Source organism: Podarcis gaigeae, assembly GCF_964106915.1.
Source record: "Podarcis gaigeae genome assembly, chromosome: 4".
NCBI lineage: Eukaryota > Metazoa > Chordata > Lepidosauria > Squamata > Lacertidae > Podarcis > Podarcis gaigeae.
The window spans coordinates 105,771,064-105,794,551 of record NC_139677.1 but is presented as its reverse complement, the minus strand read 5'-3'; the positions used below and the strand labels follow the sequence as shown (position 1 = coordinate 105,794,551).

Genomic DNA, 23,488 nt, shown 5'->3' with positions numbered 1-23,488 from the left:
TGCTTCTCATTATCAATATGATTATTATGAACATAATCACCATTATCATCTCTATCATTTGAGTGAAAATGCTGCAATTGCTACTGGGCAGGCCAGAGAGAAACCGGGATTTAATGTGTAATTCCATATTGGAGGAGTCCATCTGCTGCCCAGGACTACGGAGGACAATGGAAGCTGTAAACAATTGTAAAAAGAATCTTTTAGCTTTGATTGCTTTATCGGTTTGATTTCTTCCCCGCCCTTCACCCCATAGTCCCAGGGAAGGTTGCCACCAGAAAGCATACAAAGAAAGCTGAAATGTGCAAGAAAGGTGGTGGTGGGGGGGAGAACCACAGTTGAAAATGTGTTTAAAAATTCCAAATGATTCCAATATAAAAACCATACAGAGATTTAGGAACAAATTCATTTATACAAATACTCTAATTTATACACTCTAAAAGTGCAGATGCCAACTGGGATCGAAGAGGAGGGTCTTCAGTAGGTGCCCAAATGACAACACTGTCTCCTTTTGAAGAACAGGCCATTCCAAAGGGACACTGGGTCCCATTCAGGAGGCAATTCCAGAGGTCCATTTCCTTCATTGTGCAGATCCCACATCTTGCTAAGATGGTATCTGCAGGAGATCCCAGTCTACATATATAAAGGGTGAGTTGATCATTCAGGTTATCTTATTCCCAACCTATATCAAGCAGAACACGCCAGTACATGCACTTCACACAGGACCTGGAAGAAATTCTCCCTGCCTTTCAATATAATTTTATACTGGATTAGATCTTTCTGCTCCATCTTTCCCACAGACATTTTCTGTTGCTCTGATTTATCACTCGGCATCTCCAGACCACCAATATTTTCAGGCGAGTCCTTCAATCATGCACCAGAATTTTCAGTTTACACTTTTAAAGTGGGAATGCTCTATCACCCTAGTACAACAAATCTGCTTCTTACATATATTTATTTTTTAAAAAAACATAGGTAAGGTAAAGGTAAAGGTACCCCTGCCCGTACGGGCCAGTCTTGACAGACTCTGGGGTTGTGCGCCCATCTCACTTAAGAGGCCAGGGGCCAGCGCTGTCCGGAGACACTTCCGGGTCACGTGGCCAGCGTGACATCGCTGCTCTGGCGAGCCAGAGCCGCACACGGAAACGCCGTTTACCTTCCCGCTGGTAAGCGGTCCCTATTTATCTACTTGCACCCGGAGGTGCTTTCGAACTGCTAGGTGGGCAGGCGCTGGGACCGAGCAGCAGGAGCGCACCCCGCCGCAGGGATTCGAACCGCCGACCTTTCGATCGGCAAGTCCTAGGCACTGAGGCTTTAACCCACAGCGCCACCTGCGTCCCAGCGCCACCTGCGCTGTTAAAAAACATACTGTTTACAATTTGGAAAGTGACAGGGAAATGTCTTGAAAAGTGCAGGATGCACAAATGAGTGACTAATAGATGAGCAAGGGCTCTGAATGCAAATCAGGATGAAGGCAGGATAAATATGCATTCTCTTATAACCACCTCACAAACGAAGCAGAATGAAAATGCAGTCACTAACCTCTCTGTCAGATTTGCCCAAGTAACTCAAGATGAATCCTCAATAAATTGGCCATCTAGAGGGGCCCTTTGTTATTCCTTTGAGAAGAACTTGCTTCTCTCTTATCGCAACAGGCCCATCTTAGGACTGAGGTATGAACAGAGGCGGCTTTTTCTAGGCTTCAGACTATGGACGGCTTTGAATAAGTTTAGTTGTAAAAGGCTACTTTTTCCTCCTCCTTCCATACTTCATTTTATTCTGTTTTATTTTTACGCTTGCATGCTGTAAGTCTTGCAGGTTTTAGCCACTTTTCCTCATGCAGATTCACATCTTATTTTCCCAGATCGTCATCATAATTACTGTTTTATCTATTGTATTTGCCTACTGCTCTTCACCCAACATCAGAGGGAGCTTCCCAACACAACATTACAAAATAAGGCAAAATGCATAACCAAAAGAGAAAGAAGCAAACAAAAGACTCTGCTCCCACAATTATTTAAAAGATCAGAGATTGTTCAACCAGCCAGAGGCCTGGTGTTAGAGAAACATTTTCACCTGGCGCCTAAAGGTATGTTATCCTGGTATCCTAGTTTTTCTTCCTTCATCCATTCTTAATATTCGTTTCTACTCATTTGAACATTTTTGTTTTTATGTACACAATTATAAAATCAGTCAATATCTGCCCCCCCCCCCGATTCCAGCCTCTGGTCATATCTGGTCACATCCCTTTCGCTCACTGGGCTTTTCAGTTTTAAGGTTGTCTTCTCAGAAGAGGAATAATTGACTTGTAGAGTTGGGAGGAACCTCAAGGGTGAAGGAATGGCAGCCAAAGCATCCATGACAGATGGCTGCCCAACCTGTTCTTTAAAGGCGGAGCAGGAGAAGGTGGGATGAGACTTGTCCCACCCCCTATTCCTTATGCTGCTATACATTTAGTCATTTAGATATATCATTTATATGTCAGCAGTTACACTGTGATTGTTAGTCCAAATCTGCAGATGAGAAATTGAGAAACAATGAATTTGCCAAGGCCACAAAAGCCAGCACCAACTTGACAAAAGCAAGCAAACAGGTATAGAAGCATTAAATAATAAAAGAGATGAACTGGTTGGAGTTGGGAGACTGTTGAGGACTGAGATTGATGATGATGATGATGATGATGATGATACTGTACTTTTATTATTTATATCCTGCCCATCTGGCTGGGTTTCCCCAGCCACTCTGGGCAGTCCCCTAACAGAGGGGTTCTTACAAAAAAAAATCCTTCCAGTAGCACCTTAAAGACCAACTAAGTCAGTTCTTGGTATGAGCTTTCGTGTGCATGCACACTTCTTCAGATACACTGAAACAGAAGTTTCCAGACCCTTCTATATAGTGAGAAGGTGGGGAGGGGTATTACTCAGAAGGGTGGTGGGAATGGGTGATTGGCAGATAGCTGTGATGAGCCTGTTGACGACTCTTAACGACTGCAATAGGTCTTACAGGAAAAAGCAAGGGGTGAAAAGGTGAAAAATGGCTTTGTCATGTATAATGAGATAAGGGTTGTGTATGCCATCAAATGCCAACAGTGTCCTTCAGCTTTCTATATTGGACAAACAGGCCAGACCTTACGCCAAAGAATAAACGGACATAAATCGGACATCAGGAATCACAAGACAGAGAAACCAGTAGGAGAACACTTCAATCTCCCAGGACATTCTATACAAGATCTCAAAGTAGCTGTTTTACTACAAAGGAATTTCAGAAATAGACTGGAAAGAGAAGCTGCTGAATTGCAACTTATCACCAAACTTAAAACCATGGAGAAACCTGGTCTGAACAAAGACCTTGGATTCTTATCTCATTATACATGACAAAGCCATTTTTCACCTTTTCACCCCTTGCTTTTTCCTGTAAGACCTATTGCAGTCGTTAAGAGTCGTCAACAGGCTCATCACAGCTATCTGCCAATCACCCATTCCCACCACCCTTCTGAGTAATACCCCTCCCCACCTTCTCACTATATAGAAGGGTCTGGAAACTTCTGTTTCAGTGTATCTGAAGAAGTGTGCATGCACACGAAAGCTCATACCAAGAACTGACTTAGTTGGTCTTTAAGGTGCTACTGGAAGGAATTTTTTTTGTTTTGACTATGGCAGACCAACACGGCTACCTATCTGTAAGAGGGGTTCTTAGTTGACCATCATAAAAGGAGAATTTAGCACTGATTTTAGGACTGTTTCTCCTTCTTTGAATGGAGGCCCTAATAACAACATTTCATGTTGGACTGAACCAGGATATCAGAATCTCTAACGTTCAGATCAATTTTGTTACTCCTTAGAATTTTTCTACCACAACACTTAGGGAACGATGTCCTCCAGCTCCAATGAGACCCTGGTGAGCCACAAAACCTTTGTCCTGATTGGCATCCCTGGGATGCAGGAGAAGAACTCTTGGATGGCCTTCCCATTGTTTGTGCTCTACGCCCTGACTCTGCTTGGGAACATCATGATCCTCTATGTGATCAAGATTGACCAAAGCCTCCATGAGCCCATGTACTTCTTCCTTTGCCTGCTTGCCTGCTCGGATCTGGCCCTGTGCATGTCCACCATGCCAACAATGCTGGGAGTCTATTGGTTTGACTCAAGAGAAGTCCCACTCAACAGCTGCATCACCCAGATGTTCTTTATCCATATACTCCAAGAGATAGAGTCTGGCATTCTTGTGGCAATGGCATTTGATCGCTTGATTGCCATCCGTGATCCACTGAGATACAAATCACTTCTATCAAATTCAGTCATTGCAAAAATAGGAATAGCTATCTTATCCAGAGGTTTCTGTTTTTGTTTCCCATTCCCCTTTCTCATTAAACGGCTCCCTTTCTGCAGATCCAATGTCCTTTCTCACTCCTACTGTCTCCACCAAGATGCCATGAAGTTATCCTGCGCAGGCATAAAAGTCAACATCATATACGGCTTGGTTGTAGTCATGTGCAGTATAATGCTGGATGTTCTTATCATTCTTGTATCGTACATCCTGATCCTGAAGACAGTTTTGAGCATTGCTTCTCGAAAAGAGTGTCTGAAGGCTCTCAACACCTGTGTGGCCCACATTTCTGCCATCTTGATTTTCTACATCCCAATGATTGGCATCAGTGTGGTACATCGATTTGGGAAGCACCTTTCCCCCATTGTTCACATGCTGATGGCCAACATATTTCTTGCGGTCCCACCACTTCTCAATCCCATTGTGTACAGTGTGAAGACCCCACAGATTCGGCAAAGGATAGGCAACATTTTACAATTTAAAAATAAGTAGGTGTTGATATTGCTTCTGAAGAAGAAGATGAAGTGGTTTATAAGTAAGGATAGATTAATTAATTTTGTCTTTTCCATATCACTTTAATAAGTATTCTGTTTTTTTCCTTTTAATGTGTTGATTTATTAAATGGAAGATTTTGCACAGTTTCCGTTAAAAAAAAATTCCCCAATGAATACTTCCAAGTAGGGCATTAAGCTGTTTATTTCCATCACGATGTTTATTCATTAAAGAAATTGTGTCCCCCCCCCCCCACGTATACTCAATCATTTCTTTGAATGAGATTTATTTCCATATTGTGAAAGATGGCATTCCACATACTCTCCTAGTATGCCCCACGGAGGACCTTAAGGTCCATAAATAGCAACACCCTAGAGGTCCCAGGCCCTAAGGAAGTCAGATTAGCCTCCACCAGAGCCAGGGCCTTTTCAACACTGGCTCCGGCCTGGTGGAACGCTCTGCCTCATAAGACCAGGGCCCTGCGGGATCTGATTTCTTTCCGCAGGGCCTGTAAGACAGAGTTGTTCCGCCTGGCCTTTGGCTTGGAGCCAATTTGATTCCCTCCCCCTCTTTCTTTTTCCTTTCTCCTCCTGTGATGAGGCTGCATTTTAATGTTTTAATGTTGCATTTTAATCTTGTTTTTAAGTTATATTCATTCAACTTGATTTATTATTGCTTGTTAGCCGCCCTGAGCCCAACTGTGGAGGGCGGGGTATAAATAAATTATTATTTTATTACTATTATTATTATTATTATTATTATTATTATTATTATTATTAGGGTATTGGTCCAAAATAGATGCAGGGAGCCAGAAGACATTGGCCTTGGTGGACTGCTTTGGCCCTTAGCGTTTGTCCTGGGAGGCCCTGCCTGATTCCCTCATGTCCCCCTGCAGCTTAATATCTACACAAAGCCATGGATAGACATCCTCAGGCCTTTCCACTTGAGACCGCTGTCATTTAATGACTAAGGGTGCCTATTTTCAGCTACAATGGTTCAACGCCTATGAGCGGAGTGTAAATAATAAAAATATAAAATTATTATTATTATTATTATTATTATTATTATTATTATTCCTTAGAAGTACAATCTGGCCACAAGGACCCACAGTGTGGTGGCCTTCGCAACTGAATTAGGGCAATGCACTGTCTGAGGGGCTATTCATTGGTTTATTCCAGAAGTTGCAGCTGATTCCAAATTCTGCTGCATGTGTTTAAGAGGTGCGGCAAGAATGGATCACATGGCACCAACCAGGCGTGAACTGTATGTTTGCCTCTTTGCTACTGGCCCAATTCAAGGTAGTGACTTCAATGTGCAAAGCCCTGAACAACTTGGGTGTCGGGGACTGGACTGAGGAGGAATGGTGGAGATCGCCTCCCCTCACCCCCAAATCTTCCAGAGAAGAGGGAAGCAGTATAGATTTAAAACAGTGGTTTGCAGAAGGGCATGGCTCAGAGATAGAAGAGGGACAAAGCTGGGAAATACTGGGAGAAGGAGAGGAAGAGGGGGAAGCAGAGCCGGAGCAGCCAGCTGACATGTTATCACTAGAAAGCATTCCAGACCCCCCTTCTCCCAGAACCCAGACAGCAGTGAAGCAGAGAGAGCAAAGAGCTAGAAGACAGTTGGCCTTAAGCAGCCATCATAAGGGGGACGAATGAGAAGGGAAGGGGGTGAAGTTTACTCGGAGCAACGCCATTACTCCAAGAGGCAGCATTCCTAAGCCTCTCTCTGTAGATATTGAATAAAGAGCTTTCTTGTTCACTTTCCTCAGCAGCCTGCCGTGAGGGGGGCGAGAATCAGATTTCCCTGGAGCCTGACATTGGGATCCAACTGTGAGGAATGAGAATGTTGCTTTTCCCCTTAAACCACAAATGCAACCAGTTAGACATTAGCAGTTCAGATCGATTCACACCCGAAAACTGGAGAGGTTTAGAGCATGTGGCCAGAATGCATTTATAACTGGTTAGACAGAATCCTGCAGTCTAAGTCAACCCTCTTCTTATGACTGTAGATGTTTAGAACTTGCACTCAGGATGTGGTATTTTTGCTTGACTTAGCAACTAACTGCATAGGAACATAGACCAAATACGAGAATTAATAAATACTGGTAAAGGGGCGCTGAAATCCAAGTAATGTTTTGTGTAACCACCATTCTTTTCACTTGTGTTAATAATAATAATAATAATAATAATAATAATAATAATAATACCTTTATTGTCAATGTACCTGTGTACAATGAAATTAACCAAGCCTCCCTCCCTCCCCCACAAACACTCAATCTCATTGCACTCTGTGTGCTTGTCGCACAACACACCAACCCCGAAAGTCAGTTGCACTATATTATTTTCTGTTCAGCAGTCTAACAGCCCACGGATAGAAACTGTTTTTTAGCCTGTTGGTACCACTGGTTATACTTCTATATCTCCTGTCCGAGAATAGAAGATTAAAGAGGTGCGGGTCAGGGTATGAATCATCCCTGAGAATTTTTCTCACTCTCCTAAGGCAACAATCCCTTGCAATGTCATCTAGAGGGCTCATAGAACCATAGAGTTGGAAGACCACAAGGGCCATCGAGTCCAACCCCCTGGGGACAGCCCATGATATCATGTGCTGTGTTCACCACCCTCTGTAAAGACTTCCTGTCCGTGGCTGTCAAGCCAACGTACCACACTGTGATACAATATGAGAGGAATCTTTCTATTGTGGACTGGTAGAAGGAGGTCATCAATTGTTGTTTAACATTGATCTTTCGCAAGACCTTGAGGAAATGGAGTCTCTGTTGGGCCTTCCTAACCACCTGAGTTATATTGTTTTGCCAAGTGAGGTCTTTCCTTGGTTTGAAATGATACATTTACTATTTCAACCTCATTTAAATCTAGAGGACGATAATGTCATCCTTTTGCTTAAACACACACGTTTTAGTGGTCCTCAGATCTGTGGGGAGGAGGGTCCTCTCTCTTTTTATATTCCATCTACATCCAAGTTCTCTGGTTTCATGGAAGGTGGGAGCCCAGGTGGTCTCTGGAATGCCTCTGGGAGCAGAACTGCAGGCCCTTGGCAGGATGTGTGGAGATTCCTAGTAATTGCCAACGGGATTTCAAAAATCTCTGCCCAGATATCTAACAGTCTGGGAACAGCTTGTCTCCCTAAGGGCAAACATTATCACTATAACCCTTCCTGACATAAAAAAGCATAGGCAGAATCCCTCATGGAACAGCAAAGGCAGACTCAGCATTCATCCTGGGAGAAATCGTGTCAGGTTTGTGTCCTCTGTCCTAAATTCAGGCAAATTCATGAGATATAAAACAGATGAGTTTTCCTTTGATTAACTTCAGAGAGATCATCATCAATCAGGAGGCCATGAGATTATGGTGATGGCTTGCATTTGTTTCTGATTTTATTTCCGTGTTGTATGCTATATTTTATTGGAGGTGGTCAGCTAAATATTGTGGATATTACTCAGAGTTCTTTTTTGGTAATTGCAGATGATGATGATAATATGTTGAAGTATCATATGGATTCAGTACTAGCATACTGTACTTTGATGAGAATATACCGTAATTATCAATATGATGGCCATTAAGCTCATTGTCATCAAAGGGGGAAATGCTGCAATTCACGCTGGGCTAGCCAGAGTGAGACTGGGATTCATTTCAGAATTTCACATTGGGGAGAAGGTTTGGGCCACTCAGGAAAGCAACTGGATTTCTGGAACAGGAACCAATAACCTGGAGTTTTTACTGCCAGTGTGGTGTAGTGGTTAAGAGCGGTAGTCTCGTAATCTGGGAAACCGGGTTCGCGTCTCCACTCCTCCACATGCAGCTGCTGGGTGACCTTGGGCCAGTCACACTTCTCTGAAGTCTCTCAGCCCCACTCACCTCACAGAGTGTTTGTTGTGGGGGAGGAAGGGAAAGGAGAATGTGAGCCGCTTTGAGACTCCTGAAGGGGAGTGAAAGGCGGGATATCAAATCCAAACTCTTCTTCTTCTTCTTCTTCTTCTTCTTCTTCTTCTTCTTCTTCTTCTTCTTCTTCTGTGCCCGTGGTTTCCCACGCGGGGGAGAGGGATGTCAGACTTCACCATTTTATTTTGAACATTTTATGGAACATTTTGAACATTTTTACTTGGAATGAATTTCTATTTGGGGCTTTCTGGCTCCTATATTCCAAATACCTGACTTCCCTCCGCTAACCACCACTTAAGAACATTGACATCTGGGAGTAGCTATTAAAATGATAGCTAAATTCCTCTTGGCTCTCTTTATCATATACTAATCTAGTTCTTGGAATCTTTTATTGAATTTTGTTTGGATTTTTTTATTCATATACAGTGGTACCTCTAGTTACGAACTTAATTCGTTCCAGAGATCCATTCTTAACCTGAAACTGTTCTTAACTAGAAGCATGCTTTCAGTAATAGGGCTTCTTGTTGCCGCTGCACCGCTGGCACATGATTTCCGTTCTCATCCTGGGTTAAAGTTCTCAACTCTAGGCAAATATTCCAGGTTAGCAGAGTTTGTAACCTGAAGTATTTGTAACCTGAGGCGTTTGTACCTCGAGGTCCCTCCCTCTCTCTCTCTCTCTCTCTCTCTCTCTCTCTCTCTCTCTCTGTGTGTGTGTGTGTCTGTGTGTATTATTGAATGTTTGTTTGTTGGTTTTTTTGTAAATTAAATTATTAAAAGTCAAACTGATTTCAACCCTTTCACCCACTGGAGGTGAAAAATTCAGGACCTCCGTTTCAATGTCTTCACAGAAGAGGAGGAGCTAGGGTGAGACATGTCCAATCCTCCCCATTTAACTATCCATTCCGTCATTTAGATATATCCTTTCTAATTTAACTATTACACTGTGGTGTTTATTTCTATTTTGCAGAGGAGAGATGGAGAGGCTGTGAATTTGCCAGAGCCACACGATGAGATCTCCATCACCAATACTCAACAACAACACTTCACACTTTGATAGAGCATGTAAGAATTAAATTACTCTGCACATTTTCTCTCCTTGATCCTCCCAGAAGCCCTGCACTGCAAACCAGTATCATTCTTGGATAACAGAGTCGGGGAGAGACCATCCAGTGACTTTGTGGCTGAAAAAAGATTTTGAACACAGGACTTCTCATTCCTGCTTTGCAGGGGTCCTTTTCAACTCTACAATTCTATTATTAGTGAGTCCATGTTGGAGAACATCTATCAGATCCCCTATAATCTGTATTCTGCTGGCTTTTGAGATTCATCGGCTACACAAGTGATGGTAAAATTCCACCAGGCTGCTATGTCATTGCATATGCTGAGAGACCAGCAGCCTTTGAGTTGCTGGCCTGTTTTCACCTCAAGTGATCATTGTAATAATTTAATTTGAGAAAGCATTCCCAATCACCCTCCATCCCACTCCATCCCTCTTTCTTTTCATGTCATGTCTTTCATATAGTAATTTCGAGGGTGAGGACTCCTATGCAATTTCTTACTCAACTTTGTAAGATGCTTTAAGTGTCTCTTTGACAAAAGAGCCAGGTATAATGGCATAGACCTTCTTTTTTAAAAAATAACACTGTTTGGAGGAGGGTGAGTGCCGGAGATTGACTTAATATTCGAGTTGGGGAGCTTATCTGCACAGGACAGAATGAGCACTGAGGGCTAACTTTCCTTCCCTGAATAAGTTTGGGGCTCCACTCTCAGGCACAGAGAAAGCACCTGAACACTTGTCTACAACTTGAGTATTTCCCAAAGTCCTTTATAGCAAATATTCACAGCTTATTACAACTTAGCATTTTCCCACCAAATACACTTGGGGAACAATGTCCTCCATCACCAGATTCAACAGCAGCCTTGTGAGCCACCAATTCTTTGTCCTGATTGGCATCCCTGGGATGCAGGAGAAGAACTCTTGGGTGGCCTTCCCACTGTTTGTGCTCTACGCCCTGACTCTGCTTGGGAATTTCACTATCCTCTATGTCATCAAGACTGACCCAAGCCTCCATGAGCCCATGTACTTCTTCCTTTCCATGCTTGCCTGCTCGGATCTGGGCCTCTCCATGTCCACCATGCCAACAATGCTGGGAGTCTATTGGTTTGACTCAAGGGAAATCCCATTCAACGCCTGCATCAGCCAGATGTTCTTTATCTATATATTTCAATGGGCAGAGTCTGGCATTCTTGTGGCAATGGCTTTTGACCGGTTCATTGCCATCCGTGATCCACTAAGATACAGATCACTGCTTTCAAATTCTGTAATTGTGAAAACTGGTATAATTCTCTTTTCAAGAGGCCTGTCTGTCTGCTTCCCCATCCCCTTTCTCATTAAACGGCTCCCTTTCTGCAAATCCAATGTCCTTTCTCACTCCTACTGTCTCCACCAAGATGCCATGAAGTTAGCCTGTGCGGACACCAGAGTCAACGTCCTATATGGTTTGATCGTAGTCATGTGCACTGTAGTGTTGGATGCTCTCATCATTCTTGTATCTTATATTCTGATCTTGAGGACTGCTTTGAGCATTGCCTCCCGCAAAGAATGTCTGAAGGCTCTCAACACCTGCGTATCCCACATTGCTGCCATCTTGATTTTTTACGTCCCAATGATTGGCGTAAGTATGGCACATCGATATGGGAAGCACCTTTCCCCCATTGTTCACATGCTTATGGCCAACATCTATGTTGCAGTCCCACCACTTCTTAATCCCATTGTGTACAGTGTGAAGACCCAGCAGATTCGGCAGAGGATATGCAGCATTTTGAAGTTAGGGAAGTATAGGGAGTGATGTGTCTTCTGCCGTGTCTTCTGTCTCATCATGGGAGTGAAACTGCCTTGGTTGCACTGGTCAATGATCTCCAGCGGGCTAGGGACAAAGGTGAAAGCTGATTCCTAGTTCTGCTGGAACTCTCAGTGGGCTTTGATACCATGCATCTGGACCAGCTAGAGGTGTTGGGAGATGGGGGCACAGTTATACAGTGGTTCTGCTCCTTCCTCCTGGGTCATGTCCAGAAAGTGTTGTTGGGCTCTGGCCTCTCCCCAATGCTTTTCAACATCTATATGAAGCCACTGGGAGAGATAATCAGGGGGTGTGGGCTGGGTGTCCACCAGTATGTGGATGATACCCAGCTCCACCTCTCCTTTAAATCAGAACAAGTGGAGACAGTGAATGTCCTGTGTGAGTGTCTGGAGGCCGTTGGAGGATGGATGGTGGCTAACAGATTGAAGTTGAATCCTGACAAGACAGAAGTACTGTTTTGGAGGGAAGGGGGTGGGTGGGTGTAAGTGACTCCCTGGTCCTGAAAGGGGTAACTGTGCTCCTGAAGGACCAAGTGCACAGCCTGTGAATATTCTTGGACTCACAGCTGTTCATGGAGGTGCAGGTACATTCTGAGTACAGGGCAGGTTGGTGTTGACCTTTAAAGCCCTAAACAGCCTCAGCCCAGTATACCTGAAGGAGCATCTTCACCCCATTGTTCATCCCAGATGCTGAGGTCCTCCTCCAAGGATCTTCTGCCGGTTCCCTCGCTGTGAGAGTTACAGGAAACCAGGCAGAGGGCCTTCTCGGTGGTGGTGCCCTCCCTCCCATCAGATGTCAAAGAGATGGGTCCAGAAGACTAATTTGACGCTGGGCACAAAATAAAGCTGAAGCAAGAAAACTTGCTTCTTTATGAATAGGCCTTCCTGCGGCATAGACAATCATGTTCAAAGCAAGGGAGACTACTTCTCCAAAGGTTTTTAAATGTCCATAAATGAATTAAAAGGAATTTCCTATTGGAATCCATGAGGTTGGTCTCCTCACAGAATCTTAAGAGGGACCCAATACAGAAATCTTAGCTAGATCATCCAGGACAGATGGCCATCCAAACTATGCTCATTTTATTTCTATCTTTCCCAACATATGTTTAAGGGTGTTTTAGGACTCTCTGTTTGCTGTGTTTGAACTACTTTATCGGCTTTTGTCCTGATGTGCCACGGGGCAGACCTTCTTAATTAGCACATTGAGTGAGCTCTGTCCTATTGAAACAGATAAATAAAAACACAGATGGATGCTGGCTTTGAAAGAAGTGAATGATTACCACAATATCTTACAAGGAGAGTGGGAAACATGTTTTGGAAAACTGTACTGAATTGAATTAATTTGGCAATGACTTGTAATAATCTGGAAAATGAATAAAAACAATTGAAAAGAAATTCCGGCCACCTGCCAAGGTTGGAGAACTTTCTATCATTGTTTTGTAGCTGTGCCCTGTGAAAACCCAGTCTCACCTGCTGAACTGAAGCTCTGTTAAGCAAAATCTCCCTTGGGATTTCCCACTTTAACCTCCTCCAAAAGTTTGAGGGAAAAGCTGTACCTCGTTTCTTCCTTTCCAATATCAGTTATTTCTACCAAAAAATTGCGGGAAAGAAGTTACTCATGTTAAGTGCAAGGTTTGTTGGAGTAGAGATTAAGGAGCCAATGATGACATGATTTTTCAGCAATAAATATGATCTTATGTGTAAATGAAGTCACATTTGAAACAATACAGAAGCAGTCAAAGGGAATTTCCTAGGAAGTGTTTTATTCAGTCTCACCTGCAATCATGTGTGCTGAACACACAGAAACACATAGATAATGTGAAATTACTGAAATTATAGTCTCCAAATAACACTCAACACATGCAAGCAGATTAATTATTTCCCCATCTCTCTTTTTTAAAATTACTTTGATGTATCTTCATGGTATAGAAGATGAATTTTCAGAAAGCAATGGTTACAACAGTAAAAACAAAGAACTTGTCCTGATGAATTTGCACACTTTCTTCCTGCCATGTGTTACAAGTTTCATTTGATTACTCAAAAAGATCACGCCACATTTTCCCTTGAGTGCTGGGTGGATTCCGGCAACAGTCTTAACAATATATGTATTCAATAAACATTGGCCACGTGTTATAAAAGGAGTATGGATAGTGTTCCCCCTACCTTCTGATTTCCCCAGGCAAACAAAATTTAAAATACTTAAATTGTGGTGCCCAGAACTGAACACAGTATTCTAGGCAAAATAAAGTGGTACTATTCCTGCCCTTGATCTAATTCTGCCTTCTGCGACATTGGCCTCCGCTCCCTGTTTGATGTAATCCTCAAATGTGATGAGCATCCCCTCAGTTCCTTCATCCAAGTCATTTATAAAGACGTTGAACAACAACAGGCCCAGGACAGAACCCTGCAACACCCCACTTATCACTTTTCCCCAGGATGATGAAGAATCATGAAGGAGTACTGTTCGGGTTTGGTCAGTCAAATCCAGCTAACAGTTACCTCATTCAGCCCACATTTTACCAGCTTCCTCGCAAAAATATCATGAGGGACTTCATCAAAAGCCATACTGAAATAAAGATGCACTATTTCCACAACAGACCCCTGATCAATGAAAAAAGAAAAAAAAAGAAAAAGAGAGGTTTTTCTGGCATGACTTGTTTTTGAGAAAGTCATGCCTTCATCCTTATGTTTATGTTGTGAAATCTTCAAATGAAGGGCACATAAATTTAAAAATGATAATAAATAAGGATATTGACAAGCTGGAACATTTGCAAAGGAAAGCGATTTATGTATTTATTTAAATTGAATACCTCCCGACCCAGTGGTGATGATACGAATAAAATATTGGTGGGGGGCAAGGTAAAGCCCACCTTGCACTATCAATCACAGGATCCTGTATACCTGAAGGAGGGTCTCCACCCATTGTTCAGCCCGGACACTGAGATCCAGCTCCAAGGGCCTTCTGGCGGTTCCCTCATTGCGAGAAGTGAGATTACAGGGAACCAGACAGAAGGCCTTCTCGGTAGTGGCACCCACCCTGTGGAACGCCCTCCCTTCAGAAGTGAAGGAAATAAGCAGCTATCCTATCTTTAAAAGACATCTGAAGGCAGCCCTGTTTAGGGAAGTTTTTAATATTTAATGCTGTATTGTTCTTAACACTCGATTGGGTGGCTGGAGAAACTCAGGGAGATGGGCGGGGTATAAATAATAAATTATTACTATTATTATTATTATTATTATTATTATTATTATTATGCACACCATTTGAATGGCAATGCCTATCAACTGGATGGTGGCCCCCTCAAATATCTTATTGGGGGGGCAAAGACCCATTGGCCTCTAAGAGTTGGCTCCTATTCCCTACACTCACAGGTCTCAGGACGGTTACAACATAAAAATACAATATAAAACCGCAAAATACACATCTATAACCCCATCCCCACCATATTTTAAAAGGGCATTAGATGTCAATCAGCCAAAGGCCTGGTTAAAAAGATGTGGATTTGCCTGGCTCCTAAAGCTGTAGAATGAAGGGTTTCTCCTCTGTATGAATTATTTCATGGAAACTGAGATAGGAGCTTGTACTGAAGCTCTTTCCACATTTCATGCACTGATAAGGTTTCTCCCTGGTATGAATTATTTGATGCGCAGTGAGATGGGAGCTCTTCCTGAAGCTCTTTCCACATTCCAGGCACTGATAGGGTTTCTCCCCTGTATGAATTCTTTGATGGGAAGTGAGATAGGAGCTCAAACTGAAGCTCTTTCCACATTCCAAACATTGATAGGGTTTCTCCCCTGTATGAATTTTTTGGTGGGAAGTGAAATCGGAGCTCCAACTGAAGCTCTTTCCACATTCCCCACACTGATAGGGTTTCTCGCCTGTGTGAATTCTTTGATGGGAAGTGAGAGAGGAGCCCTGACTGAAGCTCTTTCCACATTCCATGCACTGATAGGGTTTCTCTCCTGTATGAGTTCTTCGATGGGAAGTGAGATAAGAGCTCACACTGAAGCTCTTTCCACATTCCATGCACTGATAGGGTTTCTCACCTGTATGAATTCTTTGATGGGAAGTGAGATGGCCACTTTGACTAAACCTCTTTCCACATTCCCCACAATGATAGGGTTTCTCCCCTGTATGAATTCTTTGATGAGATGTGAGAGAAAAACTGTTACTGAAGCTCTTTCCACATTCCCCACACTGATAGGGTTTCTCCCCTGTATGAATTCTTTGATGGGAAGTGAGAAGGGAGCTCTTACTGAAGCTCTTTCCACATTCCACACACAAATAGGGTTTCTCCCCTGTATGAATTCTTTGATGGGAAGTGAGATGGCCACTCTGACTAAAGCTCCTTCCACATTCCCCGCACTGATAGGGTTTCTCCCCTGTATGAATTCTCTGATGGGAAGTGAGAGAGGAGCTGTTACTGAAGCTCTTTTCACATTCCAAACAATTATATGGTTTCTCTCTTGTATGAATTCTTTGATGGGAAGTGAGATGGGTGCTCTGACTGAAGCTCTTTCCACATTCCAAGCACTTATAAGGTTTCTTCCCAATGGGATTTCTTTGATGGGAAGAGGAATGGGAACGTTTTCCACATTCAATATATTTATACTTCTTCTCCACTGTGGAGATTTTGCCATGGTCACCCTTGTTCTTGATTTCCAGTTCATCACTACCTGCAATGAAGAGAGAAATGGATTAGAGCCTCAGGGAGAAATTAATGAAAAATACCTTTTAACATTGGTCACAGAGGAATAACACAAGTGGGTTAGATGGATTGTTTTCTGAAGGGTTGGGTGCATTAATTAATGGGGATCAACATCCTGGGGAGAACCTGTGATTTGATAAGCCTGGCTCTTCTTTCGAACGGATTTTGTTTGGCTCCATCATGGCATCCCTTCTGTTTCTAATGTCAGTCTTCTCTTTCGTCAACCATGGACTGACAGGAGCACAAACAAAAACAGAAGAGCTGACAGAAGCTACTTAAACTTCCCTAACAACTCTGAAGTTTACAGATAAAATGGTCTAGGTAGTTCAGACCAGCTTGATCATTGTTTAAGAAACTGTAACTGGAGGAAGAACATTCACAGAAAAAACAGTAATTTACTGTTCAAGGTTAATTGTGGGAATGTTGTAATCCTGTTTGTTAATGAGTTCTGTGAAAATATATGAGGTTCATCACAGAGAGCTGCTTTGAATTTTAAAACAGATATTTTGATCCCAAAGGGAGCTGTCAGGGATGCTTTCGCTCTGACAGAAAGCGAGAAATCCAGAGAGGAGAGAGTGCAAACTGGGGGGAGCAGGAGTTGGAGCCCTTTGCATAGGAAGAGATAAGCTCTAGAACGCAGCCTGTGGAATGTCAAAACAACACAGAGGAAGCCACAGGAGGAGGGGAACCGTTTGAATCCACTCTAGACAAAGGGGGGCTGACAAAATCAGACTCCCTGAAAACTAGAAGAAAAAATAAGGTATTAGCTTTGCACAGGACCAGAAACAGGGGGACCCAGAGGTGGAATTTAGGTTGCCTGGGAAAACGACGGAAGTTCAGTGCAGCAACTGACTCTGGTAGTGATTGATGTATTACAGAAGCCAGGCTACTGAGCTTGGTAATTGCTTAATAAATCAGAAGATAAAACAGCTTCCAGCCTGCCATGTCTTGTTTGGGAGAGCCTTACCAGACCTCACAGCCTGCTGCACTCAACCTCTCTCACACTGACAGACCCCAGAGAGTGGCAAGTACAATGGGCCGGGGGACCAGAAGGGGCCGGAGGAGTGGGAGAGGGACCAGCCTAGATAAGGGACCCCCTTGATGAGCTCCGGCAATACAGCTGGCAGTTGAAATCGCAGCTAGATACGCTACCAGGAGCATTCTCAGAAGAGAGACTGCGGCTGCAGACAGAGTTCTCAGAGCACATAAGACTTCTTTTGCAAGCCCGTCCCAGTAGTCCGGCAAACCAGAGGAGTACCATGCCTTCAGAACGGAATTGCTTTATTTTATGGACGATTATGATTACAATTTTCTGAAGAAATTGGAGTATGGGTTTATTTGGCTGTCAAGGGCGCCTGGTGAGTGTTACGATACTGAAGCAATGCTGCTGCAAAGTGCTAGCTTGAAAAGTAAACATGATGGGAATGTTGGGACTGCCCGTGGGCAGTCAATTCACAGAGGGACAGTCAATTCACAGTGCGAAGCACCGGAATTAGCTCAGAGTGTAATATGAGCTCTTCCGTTTGTTCCTGTCCTGGAAGTACAGGAAGTGTTTGTCACTACACTGCTGGAGTTTGAAGAGAGCTGTCATGTTTTTTGTAACACTGCAAAGACAGAAATAAAAGCATGTAAATACATTTCTGTCTATCTCTTTCCCCTGCCAGGGGGGGGCAGGAAAGAGGGGGGGTGTTCTTCTCACATTTGAGAAGAATCGCCGATCGAGACCTAGCCTGCGCTTGCTGGGGAATGCAGCCAGGGAGGTCAATAGGGAATCAAGCCGGGTGCCTAGGATTGTTGCCAGTTTCTCCTGATATGGGCTTGAATTCCCGACAGTGAGTCACCAGTGTTCTTTGTGAACAAGGACACCCTAGAACGCCGTATTGTGGTGGACTATAGAAAAAGCAACCACCTCATGATTCCCAGCCAGTACCTTTTGCCCCATATTGGTGACCTGCTGGAGAGGTTATTGTCAGTGAAAATTTTCACCAAGCTGCACCTGAGGGGGGCGTACAACTTGATACGAGTGAAACAAGGTGATGAGTGGAAAATGGCATTTAATACCAGATATGGAAGTTTTGAATACTTAGTTATGGCATTTGGATTACAATCGGGCACAGCCACATTTCAGGCATTCATCAATCACGTACTGGCAGGGTTATTGGACAATACGGTTCTGTGTTATCTCGATGACGTCTTGATTTATTCAGAGAACCCAGAAGAGCACACTCAGCATGTGACGGAGGTGCTGTGCAGACTGAGGACACACAGCCTCTATGTGAAGTTGGAAAAGTGCCAGTTTCACATCAAGGAAGTGGAGTTTTTGGGACATCGTGAAGGGGTGTACATGGACCCGGCCAAGGTGTAGGCGGTGCTAGAGTGGCAGAAGCCAAAGACCAAAAAAGATTTGCAGAGGTTCTTGGGCTTTGCTAATTATTACCACAAGTTCATGCCCGGATATTCGCAACTCACGACTCTTCTTATGAACTGTCTGAGGGGCAAAAAGCCGTTCAGGTGGACAGCAGAGGCCAAGATGCATTTGAGAGGCTCAAGGAGATGTTCGCTGCAGAAGAGTATCTGCACCACGCAGACCCACAGCGACCATTGGTAATGGAAATGGACGCATCAGAAAGAGCCATAGGAGTGGTGTTACTGCAAGAGAACAGCCAGAGTGATCTGAGGCCATGTGCCTTTCACTCCAGGAAGTTGAACACTTCAGAACAGAACCACACCATTTGGGAGAGAGAACTGCTTGCCAGAAGAGAGGCCATAGCAGTTTGGAGATACCATATTTTTTGCACCATAACACTCACTTTTTTCCTCCTAGAAAGTAAGGGGAAATGTCTGTGCGTGTTATGGAGCGAATGCCTACAGATGGCGGGGGATCTGCTGCAGTCGTGAGCAGAGGATCCATGGTTCCCCTTCCTTCCCTCCTCCATGGCTTGCTTTGAAACAGCAAAGCGGGGGAAGAGCTGCTGAGTGGGGAGGAGAGAGGGACAGAGAGCCTGCTTGCTTTAAAGGAGCAAAGCGGGAGAGGAGAGGAGCCTTCTCCTCTTATACCCCTCTTCTGCATTATTAACAGCATCCTTCTCCACCCACCCCACGCGTGTTCCTTGTCCCTTGAGTGCTTTTCCTTCCCTCCCCACTTAAAACGTGGTTACAAAGCACGGATCCACATGGATCCTCAGGATTTTTGCATTGGGCTACCCCAAACTCACCGTCAGATCACATGTCTGTGGCCACAGCATGAACCACAAAAATCATACATCTGCTGTTTCGTTTAGAATATTTTTTTTCTTGTTTTCCTCCTCTAAAAACTATGTGCGTGTTATGGTCAGGTGCGTGTTATAGAGCGAAAAATACGGTACTTCCTTGAAGGGGCACAACACTAAGTGGAGGTGTGCACAGACCACAAGAACTTAGAATACTGGCAAACGGCAAGACACCTGAACCAGAGGCAAATCAGATGGGCGCAGTTTTTTGCTCAGTTCAACTTCCAAATCTGCCAGGGCACCAGATCAAGAAGGTGTATGCCCTGTCCCAGAAGCCAGACTATCTGGAGGGGGAGTTAAACACTGGACCGAGACATATTCTGAAACCGGAGCAATTACAACTGCCAGCGACACCAATGGTGGAAACTGCAGACTTCGAAAGACAGACGGCAATGGATGGCTTCCTGGAAAGCAAGTTTGAGGCAATACAGAAAGGTGAGGATGCAGCCGAGAGTTTCACCAAGAGAGAAGCCTTGCTGTTCAAGGAAGTGGTGGTTTATGTTCCAGAAGGGGTGTTGCGCTCCAGAGTGCTACAGCAGTGTCACAACAATCCCACAGCAGGTCATTTGGGACACTACAAGAGTCTGTGATTTGAAGAGAAAATTTTGGTGGCCAAAGATATGAAAAGAGACGAGAGAGTATGTGAGAGCATGTAAGACCTTGTCAATGGACCAAAACACCCCGGGAAGCGACGATGGGATTGCTTTTTTTTTTTAGGGGGAGAAGAAAAAAGAGAAAAAAAGAAAGGGGGTGGAGGGAGGGGAGTTGGATGGGGGTGGGGTCGGGTAGCGGTGTTTCTATTATGCTTAATGTATGTAGAGTTTGGTGTCAGCGTGCTTGTGTTGTTCACTTGTGTTCCTTTGGTGGTGAGAGAGGTTGGGGTTGGCCTACGGTATGATTGTTTGTTTGTGATTGGCTGTGGTGATCTTTGTTTTCGTGTGTGAGTGAGGTGGGTGGGTGTTTTGGATCAGGTTAGCCATATTGATTTGTATGCTGTTGGTGGATTATTGTCATTGTCCTGTTGGGCTGTGTATGTGATAAAGGGGAGCCATACCGGGGTGAAGGTGTCTTCTTCTGTTTGTCCCCGTGTCAGTTTCAGTTTGTTAGTTAATTTTTCTAGTAGGGCTGTTTCCCATACTATTTGGTACCATTGGTCCATGCTTACTCCTGACAGGTCTCTCCAGTGTCTGGTTATGGTGTTTCTGGCTGCTGAAAGTAGGTGGGTTATGAGTTCTTTGTGGTGTAAATGAGCATTGTTGTCTTGGAGCCGATGGGATTGCTACAGCCACTACTGACACCACAAGGACCATGGGCAGCAGTTGCGATGGACTTCATCACAGATCTTCCAGCCTCGCAGAAACAGACTATAAATGGGTAGTACTAGACTTGTTCATGAAAATGGCACACTTTGTGTCCTGCCAGAAACTGCCATCGGCTCAAGAAATGGCCAGGATGTTTGTGGACCACGTTAAAAGCTACACGGATTACCTCTGAAGGTAATCTCTGATTGAGGGGCACAATTTACCTCCCAATTTTGGAGGAGACTAATGCAGTTGTTGGGTGTAGAGGTGTGCCTGACATCGGCAAGGCACTCGCAAACCAATAGAGAGTCAGAGAAAACCAATGCGACGTTGCAGCAGTACCTTCATTGTTATGTGAACTATCAGCAAGATGACTGGCTGAACAAGTTGAGCTTGGCAGAGTTCACTTACAACAATGCTGTGCATATTGCAGACTCCATTTGTCGCCAGCCACGGATGACATCCAAGGGCATTTCCTGATTCGTGGAGTAACCTGCCAGTACCGGCAGCAAAACAATTAATGGAAGAAATGCGGGACTTGAACTGCTATGGGAAAAACTAGGCATGGCTAAGGCAACGTACAAGAAGGGTCTGATGAGCATAGGCAGCAGGGCAAGGAGATTAAAGTGGGGGATCAGGTATGCTTGCCAGGGAAAGATTTGCCCATGAAGTGGAGGTACAGGAAACTGAAACCACGGAGGTTAGGGCCTTTTGAAGTAGTAGAACAGATTAACCCTGTATCATTCAGGCTTAAGTTGCCTAACTCCATGATAATCCATCCTGTTTTCCACAGGGCACTCCTATCACCATTTGTTCCGGCACACCAGTACCAGAAACCTAGGCAGGCACCGCCTCCTCCAGTCCTGGTTGATGACCAAGAGGAGTATGAGGTTGCGGAGATACTGGATTCTAGGTTTCACAGAAGGAAGTTACAGTATTTAGTTTCGTGGAAGGGCTATACGGCTGAGGAAAATTCATGGGAGAAAAGTGAGAATGTGCACGCCCCCGACTTGCAGAGACAGTTTGACTGTCATTAACCACACAAGCCCAAACCTGGAAAGTGGAGGCAGACCTCAGTGAGGAAGAGAAAAAGCAGAGGAGACTGAGGGATGGTGGAGGCCAGTTTTGAGAGCCCTCCATGGCAGGCAGCGAGGCTGCGGGGGGGGGGGGATGTCAGGGACGCTTTTGCTCTGACAGAAAGCGAGAAATCCAGAGAGGAGGGAGTGCAAACTGGGGGGAGCAGGAACTGGAGTCCTTCGCATAGTCAGGAAGAGACAAGCTCTGGAATGCAGCCTGTGGAATGTCAAAACAACACAGAGGAAGCCACAGAAGGAGGGGAACCGTTAGAATCCACTCTAGACAATGGGGGGCTAACAGAACCAGACTACCCCAAGACCAGAAGAAATAATAAGGTACAGTGGTGCCTCGCAAGACGAAAAGAATCCGTTCCGCGAGTCTCTTCGTCTTGAGGTTTTTTCATCTTGCGAAGCAAGCCCATTAGCGGATTAGCGGATTAGCGCTATTAGCTGCTTAGCGGGCTTAGCGGATCAGCTGATAAGCGGCTTAGCGGATCAGCTATTAAGCGGCTTAGCGGATCAGCTGTTAAGCAGCTTAGCGGATCAGCTATTAAGCGGCTTAGCGGATCAGCTGTTAAGCGGCTTAGCAGATCAGCTGTTAAGCGGCTTAGTGGCTTGGGAAAAAGGGGGAGGAAGGAAAAAAAAACCCGCAGGAACTTGCAAGACATTTTCATCTTGCGAAGCAAGCCCATAGGAAATTCGTTTTGCGAAGCACCTCCAAAACGGAAAATGCTTTCGTCTAGCGGGTTTTCCGTCTTGCGAGGCATTCGTCTTGCGGGGCACCACTGTATTAGCTTTGCGCAGGACCAGAAACAGGGGGACCCGGAGGTGGAATTTAGGTTGCCTGGGAAAACGATGGAAATTTAGGGCAGCACCTGACTCTGGTAGTGATTGATGCGTTACAGAAGCTGGGCTACTGAGCTCAGTAATTGCTTAATAAATCAGAAGGTAAAACAACTTCCAGCCTGTCGCGTCTTGTGTGGGAGAGCCTTGCCAGACCTGACAGGAGCCTTACCAAGAGAGGCCACGATCTCATGATTCTCCTCCATGACATCCTTATGCAGAGCTCTCTGGTTCGGATCCAGCAAACCCCATTCCTCGTCCGTGAAATAAACAGCAACATTTTCAAAGCACACTGGACCCTGAAAGAAAAAAGGAAATGTCCTCCTCTGAGACAACACTGTTGTTCACCACCACTCCTTGAGCTAGGACATTATTCCACCCCTTGGCCTCTGTCCCCGCAAGGCAGCTTCCCCTGACCTGATCTGGTTCCACAGCCGCTGCTTCTCTTCTGTCCCCATTCAGAGATGGTTGAAGAGGTCTAGCCAGTATCACTGTGTCACCTGCAAGAGGAAAAAGGTAAGGCGGAGGCCTAGAGTGCCTTCTTGTCTCACAGGTAAATCAGTGCATCTCAAACTACAGAGGAGCATTTGAGAAAGTCTTGCCTGCTGATGATTGAGAGTATTTCAGATGTTAGTTGTGAAGAAAAATATTTCCCGATCTAACAGATCTCTATTCTTTAACTAAATCCAATCCCTTAACAAACAACAAGAAGT

At 44.5% G+C, this 23,488-nt stretch overlaps 4 protein-coding genes across 4 annotated transcripts in view; 2 read left to right on the top strand and 2 right to left on the bottom strand.

Moving 5' to 3' along the window:
• Nucleotides 1-23,488, bottom strand: part of LOC310843269 (uncharacterized protein) — a 217,324-nt gene that overhangs the window by 156,438 nt on the left and 37,398 nt on the right. The window lies entirely within an intron of this gene.
• Nucleotides 3,868-4,815, top strand: LOC310842830 (olfactory receptor 51H1-like; the record flags this gene model as incomplete). The annotated part of the gene is made up of 1 exon (XM_083734970.1): nt 3,868-4,815. One exon carries the CDS (start codon nt 3,868-3,870, stop codon nt 4,813-4,815), a length of 948 nt encoding a protein of 315 aa, XP_083591096.1.
• Nucleotides 10,524-11,784, top strand: LOC310843639 (olfactory receptor 51H1-like). The gene has a single exon (XM_083737271.1). It carries the CDS (start codon nt 10,607-10,609, stop codon nt 11,564-11,566), a length of 960 nt encoding a protein of 319 aa, XP_083593397.1. The 5' UTR covers nt 10,524-10,606; the 3' UTR covers nt 11,567-11,784.
• Nucleotides 13,324-23,294, bottom strand: LOC310843544 (uncharacterized protein). Its single transcript, XM_083737085.1, has 3 exons — nt 23,193-23,294; nt 22,948-23,074; nt 13,324-16,254 (listed from the first exon to the last, which is right to left on the bottom strand). The coding sequence occupies exons 2-3, from the start codon at nt 22,979-22,981 to the stop codon at nt 15,092-15,094; spliced, it is 1,197 nt and encodes a 398-aa protein (XP_083593211.1). The 5' UTR covers nt 22,982-23,074; nt 23,193-23,294; the 3' UTR covers nt 13,324-15,091.

Coding starts and splice junctions, on each gene's coding strand:
- LOC310843544 (XM_083737085.1), bottom strand. CDS start 22,981: ATGGAGGAGAATCATGAGATCGTGGCCTCTCTTG. Junction 16,255..22,947: donor TGAGATCGTGGCCTCTCTTG/GTAAGGCTCCTG, acceptor TCTTCATTGCAG/GTAGTGATGAACTGGAAATC.
- LOC310843639 (XM_083737271.1), top strand. CDS start 10,607: ATGTCCTCCATCACCAGATTCAACAGCAGCCTTGTGAGCCACCAATTC.